Source organism: Anopheles funestus, chromosome 2RL, assembly GCF_943734845.2.
Source record: "Anopheles funestus chromosome 2RL, idAnoFuneDA-416_04, whole genome shotgun sequence".
Lineage (NCBI taxonomy): Eukaryota > Metazoa > Arthropoda > Insecta > Diptera > Culicidae > Anopheles > Anopheles funestus.
This window is the reverse complement of record NC_064598.1, coordinates 13,831,482-13,849,814: the sequence shown is the minus strand read 5'-3', so window position 1 is coordinate 13,849,814 and position 18,333 is coordinate 13,831,482. Positions and strand designations below refer to the sequence as shown.

The 18,333-nt window shown below is 48.4% G+C and overlaps 4 protein-coding genes and 1 long non-coding RNA gene across 5 annotated transcripts in view; 3 read left to right on the top strand and 2 right to left on the bottom strand.

The window, feature by feature from the left end:
- Positions 1-18,333, bottom strand: part of LOC125765206 (uncharacterized) — a 361,639-nt gene that overhangs the window by 294,589 nt on the left and 48,717 nt on the right. The window lies entirely within an intron of this gene.
- Positions 95-2,699, top strand: LOC125764980 (tRNA (cytosine(34)-C(5))-methyltransferase). Its single transcript, XM_049429776.1, has 5 exons — positions 95-313; positions 385-1,804; positions 1,876-2,220; positions 2,286-2,435; positions 2,514-2,699. Exons 1-5 carry the CDS (start codon positions 242-244, stop codon positions 2,627-2,629), a joined length of 2,103 nt encoding a protein of 700 aa, XP_049285733.1. The 5' UTR covers positions 95-241; the 3' UTR covers positions 2,630-2,699.
- On the top strand, positions 2,901-17,428 carry LOC125765023 (probable 4-coumarate--CoA ligase 1). The gene is made up of 7 exons (XM_049429865.1): positions 2,901-3,267; positions 3,777-3,993; positions 4,067-4,230; positions 4,308-4,494; positions 4,567-4,678; positions 14,694-15,246; positions 17,019-17,428. Exons 1-7 carry the CDS (start codon positions 3,043-3,045, stop codon positions 17,307-17,309), a joined length of 1,749 nt encoding a protein of 582 aa, XP_049285822.1. The 5' UTR covers positions 2,901-3,042; the 3' UTR covers positions 17,310-17,428.
- LOC125764897 (eukaryotic translation initiation factor 4 gamma 1-like) lies at positions 4,739-13,758 on the top strand. The gene is made up of 3 exons (XM_049429559.1): positions 4,739-5,685; positions 6,057-6,538; positions 6,653-13,758. Exons 2-3 carry the CDS (start codon positions 6,128-6,130, stop codon positions 12,794-12,796), a joined length of 6,555 nt encoding a protein of 2,184 aa, XP_049285516.1. The 5' UTR covers positions 4,739-5,685; positions 6,057-6,127; the 3' UTR covers positions 12,797-13,758.
- Positions 15,275-18,264, bottom strand: LOC125765004 (serine/threonine-protein phosphatase 4 regulatory subunit 2). The gene is made up of 3 exons (XM_049429826.1): positions 17,963-18,264; positions 17,699-17,887; positions 15,275-16,918 (listed from the first exon to the last, which is right to left on the bottom strand). Exons 1-3 carry the CDS (start codon positions 18,174-18,176, stop codon positions 15,459-15,461), a joined length of 1,863 nt encoding a protein of 620 aa, XP_049285783.1. The 5' UTR covers positions 18,177-18,264; the 3' UTR covers positions 15,275-15,458.

The window sequence follows — 18,333 nt, the reverse complement described above, 5'->3', positions numbered from 1 at the left end:
CGATCCAAAAAAGTTCCCCACATTATCTAAAACCTACGCACCTACTCAACGTTTCTTTTGAATTATTATAACAGAACAGTGGGTATTTTATGGCGATGTGGTTTATAGCTCCCTCCGAACGTCGATGACAGTATGCCGAAGTTTGACAGCTGGCGCATTGTTCTTCTTCCTCGTTTCTTCTGATTCTGCCGGCATTTTTCACGGAGAGTTTACAGTACAACAACGTGTCTAGTTCGAAACAATGGGAAAACCAAAACACATGACAAACAAACAGAACCCTTTCGCTAAGAAGAAACGCAACAATAAGGAAAAGGTAGTACGCACTGGGGTGAGGATAGTGGAGCGTAAAATTTACATTCTCTCTGTTTTGTATAACTTTCGCAGGGCGCTGAACCACCGGCACGTAGAGACAAGCCGTATGAAAGTATCGTTCTGGAGAATGAGGCATTTGAGAAGTACTACAAGCACCAGCAGATCTGCGGAACCGAAGCCGAATGGGAACAGTTGATGGCACACATGAGAAGAAATCTTCCGGTTACATTTCGCATCACTGGTTCGAAAGCGCAAGCAACACTGTTGCTGAAGCTGATCAAGCAAGATTTCTTCGAAGAGTACTTCCGGGCAGTGAAGGAGCTGCGAAACGAGGAAACGGATGCGCTCGTTGAGCCTCCCAAGTGTCTCGCGTGGTATCCGCGCGAAATGGCCTGGCAGTTGGAATTATCGCGTAAAGATATTCGGCGCTCCGAACCACTGTTCAAGCTGCACAATTTTCTCATTTCGGAAACGAGCTCCGGTTACATCAGTCGGCAAGAGGCGGTATCGATGATACCTCCACTAGTGCTAGGTGTACAATCGCACCATAAGGTGTTGGACATGTGTGCCGCTCCCGGTTCCAAAACGGCACAATTGATCGAGTCACTGCATGCGAGTGATGGTCAACCCACGGGGTTTGTGATGGCTAACGATGTGGACAACAATCGGTGCTACATGCTGGTACACCAAACAAAGCGCCTTAATTCGCCTTGTTTTCTCGTAACGAACGGTGATAGTGCCACCTTTCCGTCGATGCAGTACACAAAGGAGGATGGTACGGTGTGCCCGCTAAAGTTCGATCGGGTGCTCTGCGACGTGCCTTGTTCCGGCGATGGAACATTGCGAAAGAATGCCGATATCTGGAACAAATGGAACCTTGCACAGGCTTCGAATCTGCACGGTTTGCAGTACCGCATACTGAAGCGTGGCGCCGAACTGCTCGAGGTAGGCGGTAAGCTCGTCTACTCAACATGCTCCCTGAACCCGATCGAAAACGAAGCCGTTCTGTACCATCTCCTGAAGGAGTCGGAAGGTTCGTTGGAGATAGTCGAGTGTATCGATACGCTACCAACGCTGAAATATTCCAAAGGCCTTACATACTGGGAACCGGCTTCGAAGGATCTAACGTTTTACAAAACCTTCGATGATGTGCCCGAATCCCAGCGAACCGTTATCCGGCCCGGCATGTTTCCACCGTCGAAGGAGGAAGCAGTCGAGAAATATCATCTCGATCGGTGTTTGCGCATCTTGCCACACCAACAGAATACGGGTGGATTCTTCGTGGCGTTGCTGGAGAAAAGGAAACCACTGCCATGGGAAACGGTGGGCACCGTGGGTGATGGACAGCTGCTTACCGAACCCTCACCCGCAGTGGAGCCTCCGCAGAAGAAGACAAAGTATATGCGAGGATTCAAAGAAGATCCGTTTGTATTTTTCGAAGAAAAGGAAGAAATCTTCGAATCGTTGAACAAATTTTTCCAGCTAAGCGAAGGTAATATTCACTTACCATTTATAACAAAAACAGTTAGAAAACGTACCTACAGCGTACATAATCCTTTTCAGACTTTGAACCAAGAAACCTTCTTACGCGATGCAAGGTTGGAAAGAAGAAAAACGTATATTTCTGCTCGAGTATCGTACGGAATATTGTGCAGCTTAACGAGAAGCGCGTAAAGATTATTAATCTAGGCGTAAAGTCCTTCGTGCGCTGCGCAACGCGTAACATCGAGTGCGACTTTCGGCTAGCTAGCGAAGGGCTGGCTAGCGTAAATTCGTTCGTAGGCAACCAGCGTCGTGTGATGGTGCAGAAGAAGGATCTTATAGAGCTGCTCTCGTGTACTGATCCTACTAAACCACCAGAAATTTCCGGACTAACTGCCGAAACGCAGCACAATCTACAAAACGTCGGTAAGTGCATAATCATGTCACATCGTCCCCGACCTATGAGACTATGATCGTTCGCTGTTTTCCAGCTTCCGGCAGCTGCGTTCTGGAATGCATGGTGGATGATGTAAAACTCGCCACCGTCGGATGGAAGGGAGCCATGAGCCTTAGGGCATACGTCGATCAGTACGACACAATGCACATGCTGCGGCTGCTCGGTGGAGATCTTTCGAAATTCGGTAAGCATATTTATTATTAGCCCTTGCTGGTGAAATGTATGTAACGTTTGTGTGTGTAACCTTGTGTTTTTGGGGCAGAAAAAAATAAATTCCAGGATAAACGTGCAGCAGAAGTGGCGGCAGATGAGGCAGACGAGAACGATCCGGCTGCCGATGTCGAGCTGGGCTCTGTACAAGAGCTAAACAATGATTAGCTTTAATCTGGAATGGTCGTACAGAAAACATATAACCATTTGTTAATAATAAAACCTCAACGTCTTTTTTATTATTACATTACTCTGCGTTTCTGTTACTGTTGGCACCTGACGGAAAGTTAGAAAGTCGTTTGAACAAAGTATCACCTCCTGAACTTCTTCTCCATCCGAGATTTCTAATCTGGAAGGGTGTGGGTTTTGGTGTTGGAACACATACATACCGCTAACACACTCGCCGATTGATAACGGAACTGCACCGTCGGTAATCAAGGTCTTGCTGCGAGATCGAAACGAAGCTTCCAGCGGCAACAATCAGTCGATCAGTTGACGAAAAGCTTCTCTACAGTTAAGAAAGTGAGTGCAATCAATCAAAATTTGGAACCCAGCCAGTGCGACACAATAAGCTGCAAGCGATGATTTCACGCATCTTTACATCCACTGTTCCGTGCCGGCTTGGCAGGGGAATTGTGTTCGAGCGAGCCATGCGAAACATTGCTAGTGGAGTAGGGCCCTGCCGTCACATGAGCCACGAACGGAATATAGTACAATCGCCGTTCGGTAGTGTGGACATCCCGGAGAAGAATGTTACAGAGTATATCTTCGAAGGCTACGAGAAGTATGCAGACAAACCGGCCGTTGTAAGTAAACGTATGCGTGCAGGACATCTGGGTAATAATTTTAAGCCCAAAGAGAACACCGGGATACCATTATTGGTCCCAACGCGTGAACACGTAAAAGTGATGAATGTTGAAAAAAATAATCTTTCGAGGAAATTGTCGACAACTACCCAAAAGCCCCCCAACAACGTTGCTAGTGGGTCATTTTCGAATTTGATAAGCTTTGATAAGACGCTTGTATTTTGGTTCGTGCTCATACAGCCACGCCGGCAAGCCCGATTGTACTTTGGCCCAGATCCTAATCAAGGAAGCGGAAGAGGGAATGTCGCGTATGGTGGCTACATACGATCATCTGATGCGAGGCGATGATAATGTGCGCGAAACGTGATTACAAAATACGCGGATGCATTTTTCTTCTTCTTTTTTTTGCAATATACACGCCCATGTTTTCCAATTTGATCGCACAATCTTTCGCAAAGAATGTATACCTTATTTCGATATCGGTTTAAATTATTTCCCGCCTCATGAAGACGTGTGGTGCTACGAAACGATCGTATACGTACGGGATGGCTTACGAGATGACAAAACGAATGGCGCGTGGTCTGATATCGCAAAAGGGATGTGCCATGCGCAAGAACGATGTTTTAGGACTGCTGCTTCCCAACATACCCGAATTCGTTCCGGCACTGCACGGTGGCTTGTTGGCAGGTTTATCCGTCACATTCGCCAATCCGTTGTATACGGCGGGTAAGTGCATCGTCAATCTTCATGCTTTCCTTGCTGCGTTGCGCATTCATTTCCGTTTTTTCCTTATCTGCAGAGGAAGTATGCCGCCAGTTTGAAAATGCTGGTGTGTCGGCCATTGTCACACTTCCAATGCTGTTGCCTGTTGCGGAAATGTTCAAATCCAAGGTGAAACAGTACAAAGGAACCATCTGCATCGGTGGAAAGCATGATTTCGATAAAAATATCTACGGATTTGAGGTAGGTTCTGTCGATTTGTGTCCGAGCTGAACACACACCCTTAATCAGTACGACGTTTGTAATCGCACACTCTGTAGCAATTTCTGAAAGAAAATCATCGCTGCGAGCTCCCCGAAATCGATTGCCATAAAACGGCCATTCTACCCTATTCGTCCGGTACAACAGGACTGCCGAAGGGCGTGGAACTATCTCACTACAACCTCGTAGCGAACCTTGCTCAAGGATCACATCCTGCAATATCCAAATATTATCAACCAGAGTATAGTAAGTGTTATCGGTAGCTATCGTCCAAGGCAGTTCTGGCAATCACATCTGTATGGTTTCGTATATTTTCAGTCGATAAGAAGGACACAATCTTGACCATACCGCCTTACTTCCACATTTATGGACTTAATGCTATTTTGCATTCTGTGATCAAGTCTAAAAACCATATAGTTTCAATTCCCAGGTATTTATAATTATTATATTCTATACTCATTCTATTCCAAACACATTTTCCGCTATACGTGCTATACGCAAGTTCATAATTTCTGTCCCCACAATCTTATATATTTCTGTCAAGTTTTTCTGTCAACGGTATTCAACCGGGTTCTAAAAATTAATGTGTAAAGAAAATTCCACATTTCTACTTAATTTTATGCGACAAAGAAAATTAAAAAAAAACCTATTCGATTTTCAAAAAAGGGAATTGAACAGCGTTTTTAAATATTCATTCAGTACTCAACTCGACATACTAAACGCTTTTTGTATTACAAAAAGGATCGACATTTACCCCTTGAGGTCAACTGAAGGTTAGTCAAATTCAAAGAAGCATCACAGTGACCGTTACAAACGTATTTTCGTGAAAAAAAAATCACCCTCGTTCTACTATTCGGACATCAGTAGTCAATTGCTAACATTAAGTGAGATTTTTTGTATACAATTCCGTACTCGATCTCGCACCAGTGCGACCTGGCTTTGATTCACAATCAGTACATTCCGTGCTGCCAGCGAGTGCAGTGTTGCCAACGCGACAGAAGCATTTTTTACGTAATCAATCGATTTCGTTAAACGTCACAAGCTGTCAAACCGTTCCACGGCCTAATTTTTTTTTACTGAACGGGATGAATTTGTGGTGAAAATAATTGCCTCACACGAAAACGTTGCTGAAAAATTGAACTCGAGCGCGTGTAATTGCCGCGTTACGGAAGCAGATATACGCGGATTGCATTAGTGCTGCACGGGTTACGACCGACCGACGATTCCGGCGACGAAAAACGTTCCACAGGCTGCTAGCTGGCAGTAGCAGCAGCAGCAGCAGGTGCCTGGTTGGTTCACAGTCAGATAACCTATATTTGCTTCTATTTTCTCCTTCCGTGACGACGACGACGACTGGCACTTTTACGGTGCGGTGTCTCTGTCCGGCTTCACTCCTGATTAGTATCAATGGGATTAACAAGGTTCCAGTTGGGCTAGGTAAGATCAAGCGGAAACTATAGTTTCTTCCTTTTTGTTTTTTGTTTGTTATTTGTGCCCTGAGCCATGCGTGCGTGTGCGATTTTTGGTAGTAACGTGTCGCCGCCGCCACCGCCGTGAGCGAACTAAGCCGGGGAAAATCCGCGAATCCACCTAATCTCACATTGCTCTCTCCCGACGCTTCTTCATCCTAGATGATGAAGAAGAGGAAAAGAAGTGCAAAAAGAAGAATCGGTGGATAAAGAAGAAAATACCAACTTGGTCTGATGATCCGTTTCCTCCCTTTTCGCCAATTCCTACCATGTGTGTATGGGGAAATGCAACCCTCATTGCCCTCATGGATGGATGTGTGTGTCAATTATTATTTGCAGTGTTTCAATGAAACTTCCGTGTGACAAGCAAAGAAGTATGCTCTGTCTGGTGTGACGTCTGGATATAAAAAATGCAAAGTGGAGGAGGGCCGTTGCCACCTGGTACGGTCATACGTAACATGGCATCGGGGACCCCCACGTCCCAGCAGCAGCAGCAACAACAGCAGCAACAACAGCAGCAACAGCAGCAGCAGCAGGCGGACATGAAACTCACATCGCAGCAAGCAGCGATGATGAATCAGCAACAGCTCTACACGCCGCAACCCGTGTTTCGCGGTACAGGCGGAGGTCAATCTGCGCGGCCACGGGGTGCGGTGCAGATACCGTACCATCAGATGCAGATGACCTTCAACTTAATGCAGCCGGTGCCACGAATACCGGGTCCCTGGGGAAATATGCCAGTACTATATCCGCAGTACATGCTGTACCCGCAGGCGGCGGGTGGCCGTCGTCAACAGGGAGCAGATAACAATATAGTAAATGTAAGTATGTGTGTTCTAAAGCATAACTCAGCGTAAAAACAAGTGAACAGGGTGAACACCAGCGCGATCGCGTTCTGTGCCATCGCTAACTCATTATGCTTCCTTCCTCGATAGATTTCGCAAGTGCCGCTGCATCAGCACGCTCACACGAATCAGCAGCCAGCACCTATGCAGGTGACACACGAAATGATGCAGCACATGCATCCACCGCAGGCTCCCCAACAAGTTGCCGCCAGTCATGTTGCGCCTTTGGAGCAACATCAGCAAGCAGGAACAGCGGCCCAAGTGGCGGTTGTCTCAACACAACCGCATACTTCGTATTCACAGATGTCGAACCTTATCGCCGCACCGCCGCCACATATGCAACAGGGTGCCGGTGCCGGCGTGGGTGTCGGTATTGTAGGGGTCGGACCAGGTGGACCGAATGAACCGGCCAAGCAACCGGCAAAGCGGGAAAAGCGTAAGCATGCCCTTCGCATCATCGATCCCAGCACCAACGAGGATATTTTAGAAAACATGTTCAATGATACGAATTCGAGTGGAGGAACCGCGGGGGGTGGCAATTCTGCCACTGCTACTGCTGCCTCGGTCACAGTTTCTTCTGCCGGAACACCGGGACCAACGGCGCCGGTAGCACAGTCCGTCACTACGGCATCGCACATGGGAGACGCGCAGGATTATTCGGACTATCCACCACATCAATCGGGGCAAGAAATGGTGGTTCCTCCGCCGTTGGTGAGTCAAATGCCGCCAACGCAGCACCACCATCAACCGCCCCCTCAGATGCTTTTAACCGGACATGATCTAAGCCGTGTTCCAAATCACCAGCAGCAGGTCCCACCGCCGCCCCAACAGCAGCAACCTGTCGTCCCAGGAGGGCAACTGCCGCCAGGGCCTGGGCACCCACACGATTTATATGTCAGCGGAGGACTAAAGATGATGAATCATTCGCACCCTCCGCCTCATTTACCGCCGCATCTAGCGAACGACATGACGGTCACGGGAACGCCCGTTGTGTCCGCCATGTCCGACGGTCCCTCGGTAGAGATACCCAACTCGTACATAAAAAAGAAGAAACCTATCCCTGACGGAGCAATGCATCATTCGCAGCAGCAGCAGCAACATCCACACGCGAAGCAGCAACAACAACAGCTCCATCATTATCATTCACATCAGCAGCAGCAGCAGCATCAACAACAGGCGCATCAACACCAGCAGCACCAGATGCACCATCACCATCAGCAGCAGCAGCAGCAACAGCATCATCATTCACATCAAAGGCACCAACAACATCATCAGCATCTGCAGCATCAACATCAACATCAGCAGCAGCAGCAGCAGCAACAACAGCAGCAGCAACAGCAGCAGCAACAACAACAGCAGCAGCAACAACAGCAGCAGCAACAACAACAGCAGCAGCAGCAGCAGCAGCATTCGTATGCTTTACAGCAATCCCAGCAAGCCGTGGCCGTCGCTCAAGCAGCAGCAGCAGCAGCACACGCTCAGGCTCAAGCTCAGGCAGCGGCTGTTGCAGCCTCTTCCGTTCCTCCCAACCACTCTGGTGCAGTGATTGTGGAAAGTGACATGATGCCTACAGGTGCACTTCCACCACCGCAGCACAGTGCGGCAACGATCGTTGTGCAGCAGCATCCGCACCACCTTCACCATCAGGTAGTCGGGGCCAACTACATGACAGAGCCACCTCCGTCGATTGCAGCTGTTGCACCGAACGATCGACGATTCCGTACGATCTCGGAAAAATCCGTCACAGAGTCAAACCTTTCTTCGGATGCCGAACCATTCGTTTACACTGGTAGCAGCAGCAGCAGCAGTAACACCACCACGGGTAGCTTACTGCAAGCTCCTCCACCAGCCGCTCCTTCTTCCTCGGTCGCTGTGGCTCCGGTGGAAAGTAGTAACAACAGTGGCAGTATTGGTAGCGTGGACACTGATAGTACCTCAGAAGTGATGGAAAGAACAGATGCGGACAGTTTACCAGCTATTGAGGAGCCGACGAGTAAGTTGGAGGAGTGTGCTATGGATATGGCGGAGCATGATGACGCGCAGAATGCGAACGTGCCTCAACAGCGGTCGAGTGAAAACATCGACATCATAGCCGACCAGCATATCGATGATACCGCTGATAAGCTCGTTGAAACTATAGCGAAAATGAATATTGTCGAAGATGAAAAGGTGATGGCGCCGTTGCCGAAGCAGGAAGAAAGGGAAGCTGACCAACAGGTGGCGGCAGAGGGTGGCCAAATGGATGAGGTGGAACATATCCATGTTGTTGGTGCTGACGCTGCAGTTGCCTCAGACGAGACGGATCGGGCAGCTGTGACTATAGCCGATGCGGTTGCTACTACTGCCAACATTATGAGTCCGGAACCGGCGGCTGAACCGCCCTCCACTGCTGCTATACAGCAAGTAAACTTTTTAAATAAGGAACGTAGCGTTAAGCATCTAGATAATGATTATATTAATAATAACAATGTGGAATACACCAGACACTTAAGCTCGGTAGACGTCGACGGTAAGGGAGCCGCACCGTCGGTTGATAATGTAAAAGCGACCGGTATGATGCCGAAGGCAACAATTGAGGATCGCGAACAGCACCAAGGCGGCGAGACTGATAAAATCGCCCCAAATGACCGTAGCAAGAACGCTCAAAGCAGCACTAAAAGTAACGATGTTGTCACGTCCAACAATGCGGTAGCGCCCACGATCAATGCTGCCAACAGTAGTTTGGACGATAACCGTAACGTAGTTACAGAGATACCCTCGGCTGCATCTGATGCTGGAGCGAAACAGGTCTCATCGATAACCGCGGTGGATGAGCGTAAGCAGGAAGAATCGTTAACGTCCAGAACGACGACGATCACTACAACGACAACGGCGACGGCACCAGCAGCAGCTGGCGGGCAGACGAAAGCGAAACAAGTTGGGCCGAATGCCAGCAGTATGGCACCACCGCCGCCAGCAGTGAAAAAGAGCAAATCAATCACGCTAATCGTTTACGATCCGGACCAGTGGAGTCCCGAGAATCCGACCGGCAAGAAAAAGTATTCGCGCGAACAGTTGATGATGTTGAAAAACATCCCTCCGGCCATCGAGAAGCCGCTTAACTTGCCGAACAACCTGGAAAATCTGCTCGTGCGAACAAACTATGCAGGAGGTGGCGGTGGCAATGCGTATGGTAGCAATGTAAAGGGCAACGATTTTTTGCTGCTGCCGAACTTTATGAAAGGTGGCACGATGCACCACAACCCGGTGAGGCAATCGTATGTGCCCAAGCGTTCATCGCAGCAGGGAAATGCGGGTGGTGGCAACCAATCCGGCGGCGGTGCCCAGCCTAACAAGCAATCGCAGCAGGGTATGAGCAAGACCGGGTCGAAGATCATAAAGCTAAACCTGCAGCTGAACGAGGAAGTGAAGCTGAACTCAAGCGCTAACGCCTGGAAGCCGACTCAGCTCATGAATAGCGTTAACTCAAAACAAGACGAAACGGAACAGCTTATGCGAACGATGCGTAGCATCCTTAACAAATTGACGCCGGAGAATTTTACCAAGCTGGTGGAACAGGTTAAGAAACTTACTATCAATACAATGGAACAGTTCGATGGTTGCATTAAGCTGGTGGTCGAGAAAGCAATCTCGGAGCCGAACTTTTCCGAAGCATACGCTAAAATGTGCCGCGAAATCGGCTCGATAGGCGTCTCGGATCAGAAAGCAGACTTTCGCACGAACATTTTGAAACGATGTGAGAATGAGTTCATGGAGCGGCGCAAAGATCAAGCGAATGCGGTCCGTGAACGTCGGGCGAAGTTAGAGAAAAGTAAACATTTGAAAAAGGAGGAGTTCGAGGAACTAAATGAACAGCTTGAGGAGGAGGAGCTGAAGGTGCGGCGGAGAGCGGTCGGTATGGTGCGGTTCATTGGCGAGCTGTACAAGGAGGGTCTGTTGCCGCCGAAGATCATGCTAAAGTGTTTCGATACGCTGCTGCCCCAAAATCCCGAGAGCTGCTACGAAGCGTCGCTGGAATGTCTGTGCAAGCTGTTGACGACGGTCGGTGCCAAGCTGGATCTAACGCGCGATCTAACGCTGACACCATACTTCAACCAGCTGGAAAAAATTGTGAAACAATTCGAACTGTACAAGATTAGCAGCCGGATTCGGTTTATGATTCAGGATGTGATCGATTTACGCAAGAACCGCTGGGTGCCACGTCGCCAGGAGCTCAACCCAAAAACGATCTCGCAGATTGCCCGCGAGGCAGAATCGGAGCAGAACCGTATCAACATGCTGAATTTCATGCCGACCAAAGATAGCGGCGGCAGTAACTCGGGCCGTTCCGGTGGTTCTCGAAGTGGTGGTACGGGTGGCTCATTATACGGCAAATCATCCAGTGGCAGTGGTGCCTCAGGCTACAATCAGGGCAGCGTTGGTCGTGGTAGTAGTGGTGGTGGTAGCGGTTCCACCAAAGGTGGCCGGTTACAGAAAGACGACGATGGATTCCTAGCCGTTACCAACAGCCGTAGCAGTAATCGTCCGTTCTCGATAGATCCAAAGATGCTGCCAAATACGATGAACTTTGATACAACGCAGCTGGGCCGAGCTGCGAACTACTCGACGGATAAGTGGACACGGACAACGGACAGCAGCAACATTTACAACGCGCTGCAGGAAGACACGCCGTCGTCATTCGGTGCACTAGCGGATCGCGACAGTAATGAGCGCGAGCGTGATCGGGAACGCGAGCGCGAACGGGAACGGGAACGGGAGCGGAACCGTGGTTCTAACAAGGAACCATACCACGGAAAATCATCAGAACAGGATCGTTATGCACGGTTTGGTAGTAGTAGCAGCCAAAACGAGGATCGCTATTCCCGATCCTCCCAGGAACCTTCCTCGTCTTCCGGTGGTGGCGGTGGCATGGATCGTGAATGGGATAGAAACATGGGCAAGGGAGCTCCATCGATGCAAAGCAGAGGTTCCAATAACCAGTCGCAGCAACAGCAGCAGCCACCGCGGATGAATCGAATGGGACCATCTTCCTCCATGTCGGGGCAATTTTATCAGCAACTTCAAATGCCTCCAGCACCTTCGTCGGCGTCGTCATCGACGGGACCTGCGCCAGCAACGCCAACAAACAGTGACGAAGGGTTGCGGAGTGCCGAAAGTTACGATCCGTTCGACGAAAGGTTGAAAAAGCAGATATACAAGTTGACGGAGATTGAAGTGAGCAATACCTCTCTCGATACCGTCGCGAAGCTGCTCGTGCATAAAAATTTTGGAAAAAGCGTGAAGGAGCGCAAAGAATCATCGGAAATCGTGACGATGATGATGAGCAATAAGATGATCAATCGAACGGACTTCCAATGTGTATTGAAGGAATTGCTGTATGATCCACTTGACCTAATGATCGATTTACCCAAGCTGTGGGAATATCTAGCTGATTACTTCGTACCTCCACTACACGAACGGCTGCTTACGCTGCAGGACGTGCGGCAGCTCGCATTGATCTCCTTGGCAAACTATGTCGATTTGCGCTGGCGTTTTCTGATAACAACTCTGCAGAGCTATCAAGCCATCCATGGCAAAGACGCTACCGCGAAGCTGTGGTTTGAGGGACCGCTGGATCTTAGGGAATTCAGCAATTCTACCGAGGAGGAGGCAATCAAACAGAAGTTGGCCGATGCCAAGCTGGGCTATTTGCTCGAATGTGAGAAGAAGGACATGCGCACGTTAGCGAAGAACATTCGACAGTTCCTGGAAGCGAATGCAGCAAACGAGGAGATATTCAAATTCATTGACGCGTATGTCACCGAACAGCAGATGGATTCGTCCGAATTCATCCGCACGCTGACGACGGCCGTGTTCGAGCACTGCATTACCAACAAGAAGCTCGATTTGAAGAAGATGGAACAGTGGCATCAGCTGCTGCAACGATATCTTTGCGGGAAGGCTAAGCGCGAGCTCGAGGCGCTGTACGCTATCCAACGGCTGGTGGTGAAACTGCAGCATCCGCCAAATTTGCTGCAGATGATCTTCCTGCAGCTCCACGAACTGGGCGTCATCATGGACGGGTTCAAGTGTTGGGTAGAGGACAACAATGACCACGAACCTGAAGGCCGAGGCGTCTGCATCAAATCAACTACACAGTTCTTCGTGCAGTTGATGGAACCGGATAGTGAAGAAGGAGAAAAGGGTGGGGATAGCGACGAGGGTGAACGAGAAAGCGATAGAAAAGAAAATTAATTAAGCTTGGTTGAGGGAATAATAGGTAGCAGTGTGAATGAGTGGTTGAAGGGCTATGGAAAGGATATTTCTGGTCACTTCATCGCTTTCATTTTGGTTCTGTGTCCCTCTTGTTGCGCGGTCCGCGGTCTGTGCTGATGGTACTACGATTCATCTTTTTATACAATACACAAAAACCCACACACTACCCCCAGAATGCTACTACTATCGAGTAAATATTCGTACCTCCTCCTCTTGTTCTTGGAAAGGTAGGCGAGGGGAGTGATACAAAAAAAACGGGCACGAAGGCGGCGAAAAAAGGGAAAATGTTTTTGCGCATAGTAAAACACAGAAAAACCAAGCAGAAACTAAGGCAAAAAGTGTTTAGTGTACAAGTAGTAGATCCCACGAGGTGTGCTCTTTTTTGCTGCGTGCGCGTGTGTGTGCGGGTGTGCGTATATAGATGAGCGCGTGTGTGTGTGTGTGTCGTGTGGTGTGGTGCCTATGCCGGTGTTGAGAGAGATGGCTAGGAAATGTGATGAGATGGATTTAACAAACTAAAGCTGCTGCAAAAACAAACAATTGATCCTCTCCACTTTTTCGCCACTTTTCCAACACCATGGTCGCGTTTGATAATGACGATCGACAAATGATAATGATGCTGCTGGTGCAAAATATATTGTTTATTGCTGCAAACAATATTAACTACAAAGTAGTCTGCTGCGAGACGACCCCAACCCTCCGCCCCGGGAGCTCATACACGCATATGCTAGGATGTGCGAATCCTCTTTAGCACCACCTAGTTACGATTTTCCATACTTTGTATGGACATACGCGCGCGCACGCACGCACACATACACGCGGAGCAGATCGTCAGCAACAAAGGCAAGAACACACCCTCTCAAATTGCATAAAAACACAAGTAATGATTTAAATGATATACTATAATTAATAAATATGGATACCGTTAAGATCAACATTTATTTACATGCATAAATATATATATTTATAAATAATTATCGAATAAAGTATCTGGTGAACCACACAAAAAAAACACACAACATCTTTGTTACTGGCGCTGTATCGCAACCACATATAGGATGTGGGTGCGCGCAATAGTTGAAAGTGGCACGTGCTTACAACCAACACAAAGGCACTGCTTTTTTTGTCGAGGCACGATCTGCTCTGATCGTTGATGCTCTCCAATGCAATGCAGAAATTGAATTTTTTCTTTGGGGTGTACCGACGATAAAAAGACTTCGATGTGGATTTCATAAACGAGTCTTTTGCGGTGCTTTTATCACTCGTATCGATATTATTGAATGTTTGTGATGGTTCACCATTCTGCCAATGTTTTAGTGGATGTTTAGCGGATTTTCCGGAATTGTTGGAACTGCAACTGTTTTTAACGGCATCGCACATTCGTTCCATACATTATGAATGCAAAAGTCGATCGAACCAATGTTCGATACGTGTTAATCAGCAGCTTGATGAAAGAATTTTTCAATGTTTAGCATTTTTCTAAATATGCGTCCGTATAACAACGAGTCTGCATGGTTACAAACTCCAGTTTTCCCTATTCAAATTCATCGATACACAACAGGGGGGCACCGGGGGACCTACAACGATTGATTAAACGGCTAAAGCAAATTGCTTATCAATTTAGCTCCAAAGCGATGAACCAATTGGGTATGGGTGTAAATGAATTGTGACGAGTGTAAAGCTAACTATGCAATTGTTAAGTGTATTTTTTCTAATCCCATGAATTTGAACTACAACACGGCTTTGAGGGTTAGCAATAGAACATTTTCTGAACTTATAAGATCGAAACCGAATCTCTTGATGAGGATCGAGTTCTGAGTTGGAGAGGATGGTTTTTATGAAACCTCCATTTCATGCATTTTATCATATCCTGTAGATTCATCCCGGAAGATTACATCCAGTGTCTTGCGGAGTTCCGTCCCCAGTTCCTGTTTGTGGTACCATCGCTACTACTTTTCCTTGCTACACACCCGAAAGTAACACCCGATCTGCTGTCGAGTGTGGAATCTGTGCTGGTCGGTGCCGCACCAGCCTCACTGCAGCTGCAGGAGAAGTTCCGTACCAAGGTTGGACGCGATATTGATATTGCACAGGGCTATGGCATGACCGAAAGTTCACCGGTTACCCTTTGCACACCACATCGTTACGATCAGTCTAAGGTCGGCACGTGTGGTCAGCTGTACCCCAATACGGAGGCCAAGATTGTATCGCTTACGGATGGTAGCAACCAGGGTCCACATCAGACGGGGGAGCTGTACCTGCGTGGGCCACAAATTATGAAGGGCTATCTGAACAACGAAGCCGCCACCAAGGAAACGTTGGTTGGGGACGGTTTCTTGCGTACCGGCGACGTTGCATACTACGACAAGGAGGGATTCTTTTTCATCGTCGATCGGACGAAAGAGTTGATCAAGGTGAAGGGAAACCAGGTAAGCAAGCAAGCTAGCTATACATCGATCTTGTATCTGGTAGTGTTTGTTTAGTTTATTTGTCCTTTTAAAAAATCGATCCATTTAAGATTAGCATTAATACAACAGACGAGCAGCTGTCTCGGTCAATAGACGCGCAATCGGGTTGTTCTCGATTAGACAGCGATCCGCACCGCATGGTGGTCAGTGAGAGAAGAAGAGAGACGGCGAATCTACTGATCCATCATCTCCACGCTCGATTCGTCAATGTCCATCACATTGTCGTCCGCTTTTGTGTCTTCTTCGGCCATTTCCGTTGCTCCCGGTTCGCCAGTCATGTCCACTTCTTCTACAACAATCTCAGAAGGTGTAGCTGCCGATGCGGCCGCGGCTACCGCTGCCAGTTCCATTTCTAGCTGCTGTGCCGTCGTACGATCATCTTCTCCTGCCACCTGTATCGTCGGTTCTGCGCAGGATGCTTCCATCTCAGCCGCGTTTGTGGCGGTTTGTTCAGTCGAGTCTGCTTCCTGCGGAATCGTCACAGATGGCTCCGAAACGACGGTAGTAATGGTTGGTGCTACTGATTCGGCCTCTTGGTCACTCTTGGAATGTTCTTTGCGATCAACGTCACCGGTTGCGCTGCTTGCATTTAGGGTAACGCTATCAGCTTCCTCCCCATTTCCGCCGTCACTAGCTATGACTGTTTGTTCCCCCAAAACAACGGAACCGCTTTCAATTGTGGTGTTTTCTTTGACTGTTTCGTCTAAAGTATCCGCTAGCTTCGAAGGGTTTGGTTCTGTGGTTTTTTCTTCAACGGCTTGTTCACTTTCCGGTTGTGTGGACAAAGCATCACTTACATCGGAAGCATGTACTTCTGCCTTGATAACGCTGGTGGTAGTGGTGGTGGTGGTGGTGCATGAGATCGATTGCGCCGGAAGTGGATCATCGTCGTACTTCACCATTTTAGCTTTCGGCTCTTCGTCTTCCTGAACGATGGTGTCCTTTTCATCTTCCCCGCCAGCTGAATTTGCTTGAGATTTAATTACGTCTATATTTTCTTCCTTTTCCTCGTGTTGCTTTGCCACCGCTTCGTGCACTGCTGAGTCCGCGCTTGGTTTATCTGCTGGAACTAAAGTGTCCCGTGCGGTTGTTCCGGTTTCTTCCTCCCGAGCTGTTTGTGCGGGTGCGTCCGTGTTAATAGCGTCCTCCTCATTGATCGACGTTGGCTCATGCAGCGATTCTTTTTCAAGCTCATCATCCTTTCCGGACTGGACGGCGGCGTCCGCCACAGAGGAGGATGATTCAAGGGAAGCTTCAAGCAGCGGTGCCGCTATATCTCCATCGGTCGCATTTTCATTCGTATCAATAACACTTTGATGTCCATCGGAATTCAATCCACCCTTGGCAGTTTGATTTCCGGCATCGTTGTTCATGAAGGCGCCAACAACCCGTCCACCGTTGATTTCGTTTCCTTCGCAAGCGCGCTGCGAAGCGCCTACGTCCGCGAGCGAGCCGTGCAGTGAACTGACTGGGTCGCTCGAGTCCGGCAGCAAAGCGTCCGCTTCCAGATGGAACTGCTCGTTGTCCATTTCGATATCAACGTTCACTTCCAGATCACCGTTTACGATCGAATCGAGTGAATCGCCATTCTCACTGTCACTGCGACGGCGACCTGGTTCCTGTGTGCTAACCACTGCAAAAGGATAACAATTGTTCGATATGAGTTACTAAAGAGACTAACGATGTTGACAATGATATACATTTTTCCCTCTTACTCTCCTACCCACGAACAGGTTTCCCCAACGGAGCTAGAAAACATTATTCTTGAACTGCCCGAAGTTGGCGACGTGGCTGTGGCCGGTGTACCGGACGAAACGGCCGGCGAGCTTCCACGTGCCTTTGTCGTCGTTAGGCCGGGTTCCGATCTGAACGAGAAGGAGGTGCAGGATCATGTGAAGGAGCGTGTCGTCAAATACAAACAGCTGGCCGGTGGTGTAATATTCGTCAAGGAAATTCCACGCAACGCGGCCGGCAAAGTCATACGGCAGCAGCTACACATGCTTGCAGCCCAGTTCGAGGACTGAACACTGATAGTAACGAACCAGCTGATGTGAACTGTTGTTAACAGCTGCATGGCAACCAGTTTAAAAACTCGTCACTTGTACAGAAATAAAGTAGTCCATTTTGTTTTTCTTTTCCCTAACCGTGCAAATAGACCTGGAGCGACATTTCTCAGTGAGAGATCTCTCGTTGCGATGCGATGAAATGCGATGAAAAGTTCATATATAAAAAACAGCATCTAAACGTCGATGCCATAGAAACACATAGAATTATATCATCACAGTAGCCAAAGAAATGTCTCGCCCAGCGATTTTCCTTTGTTTGCTAAATTGAGCTACTTTGCGAAATATCTCACTGAGAAATATCGCTCCAGGTCTATTTGCACGGTAATGTCGTGATCGCCCAAACTCACCTAAAATATTCTTTTCCACCGCTCGCATAAACTTATCAATACGGGTGTACTGTTTGCGCGGTTCCGTAAGCAGCTCGCAGATACGCTGCACCGTGAAGGGAGCGGAATTGAAGGAATCCATCCGCTCCAACAGCGCCCGCTTCATCCTCTCGAAGTTGAACGGATCGACGTTGGGACATTGGGGAATATCTGTGGCCATGAGAATGTATAAAATTTGAACCAGATGGGTCATAGTGGTACGTGTCCTACAGCTTATATATTTACCTGCAATGCTAGGTGTGCTATGATGAAAGTCGGTAATTACATTCACTAGCTTTTCGCGGAATAGCGGCTTCACCAGTACCCAGCGGTAAAGTGTATCGCCCGTGCGTGCGACAAAGTTTAGGTAGTCCTCGAGTTCGCGCGGGATGTCCTTCTGTTTCGATTTGGTAAAACGCTCCAGCAGCATCAATATTTCTTCCTGATTTTCCATCGTCATTGAAAGCTTTTGGCGTTTGAAAAAAAAGAACTACGAAACGGCTGACAAAGATGCACCTCCGCTGCGTGTGTCAATTTTCCTTACTTTTCTTCCTCTTTTTTCCGCTATCCAACCAAGCGCTCGTTCAGCCGGGGCCCGGATAATCGAGGTAGGCGTA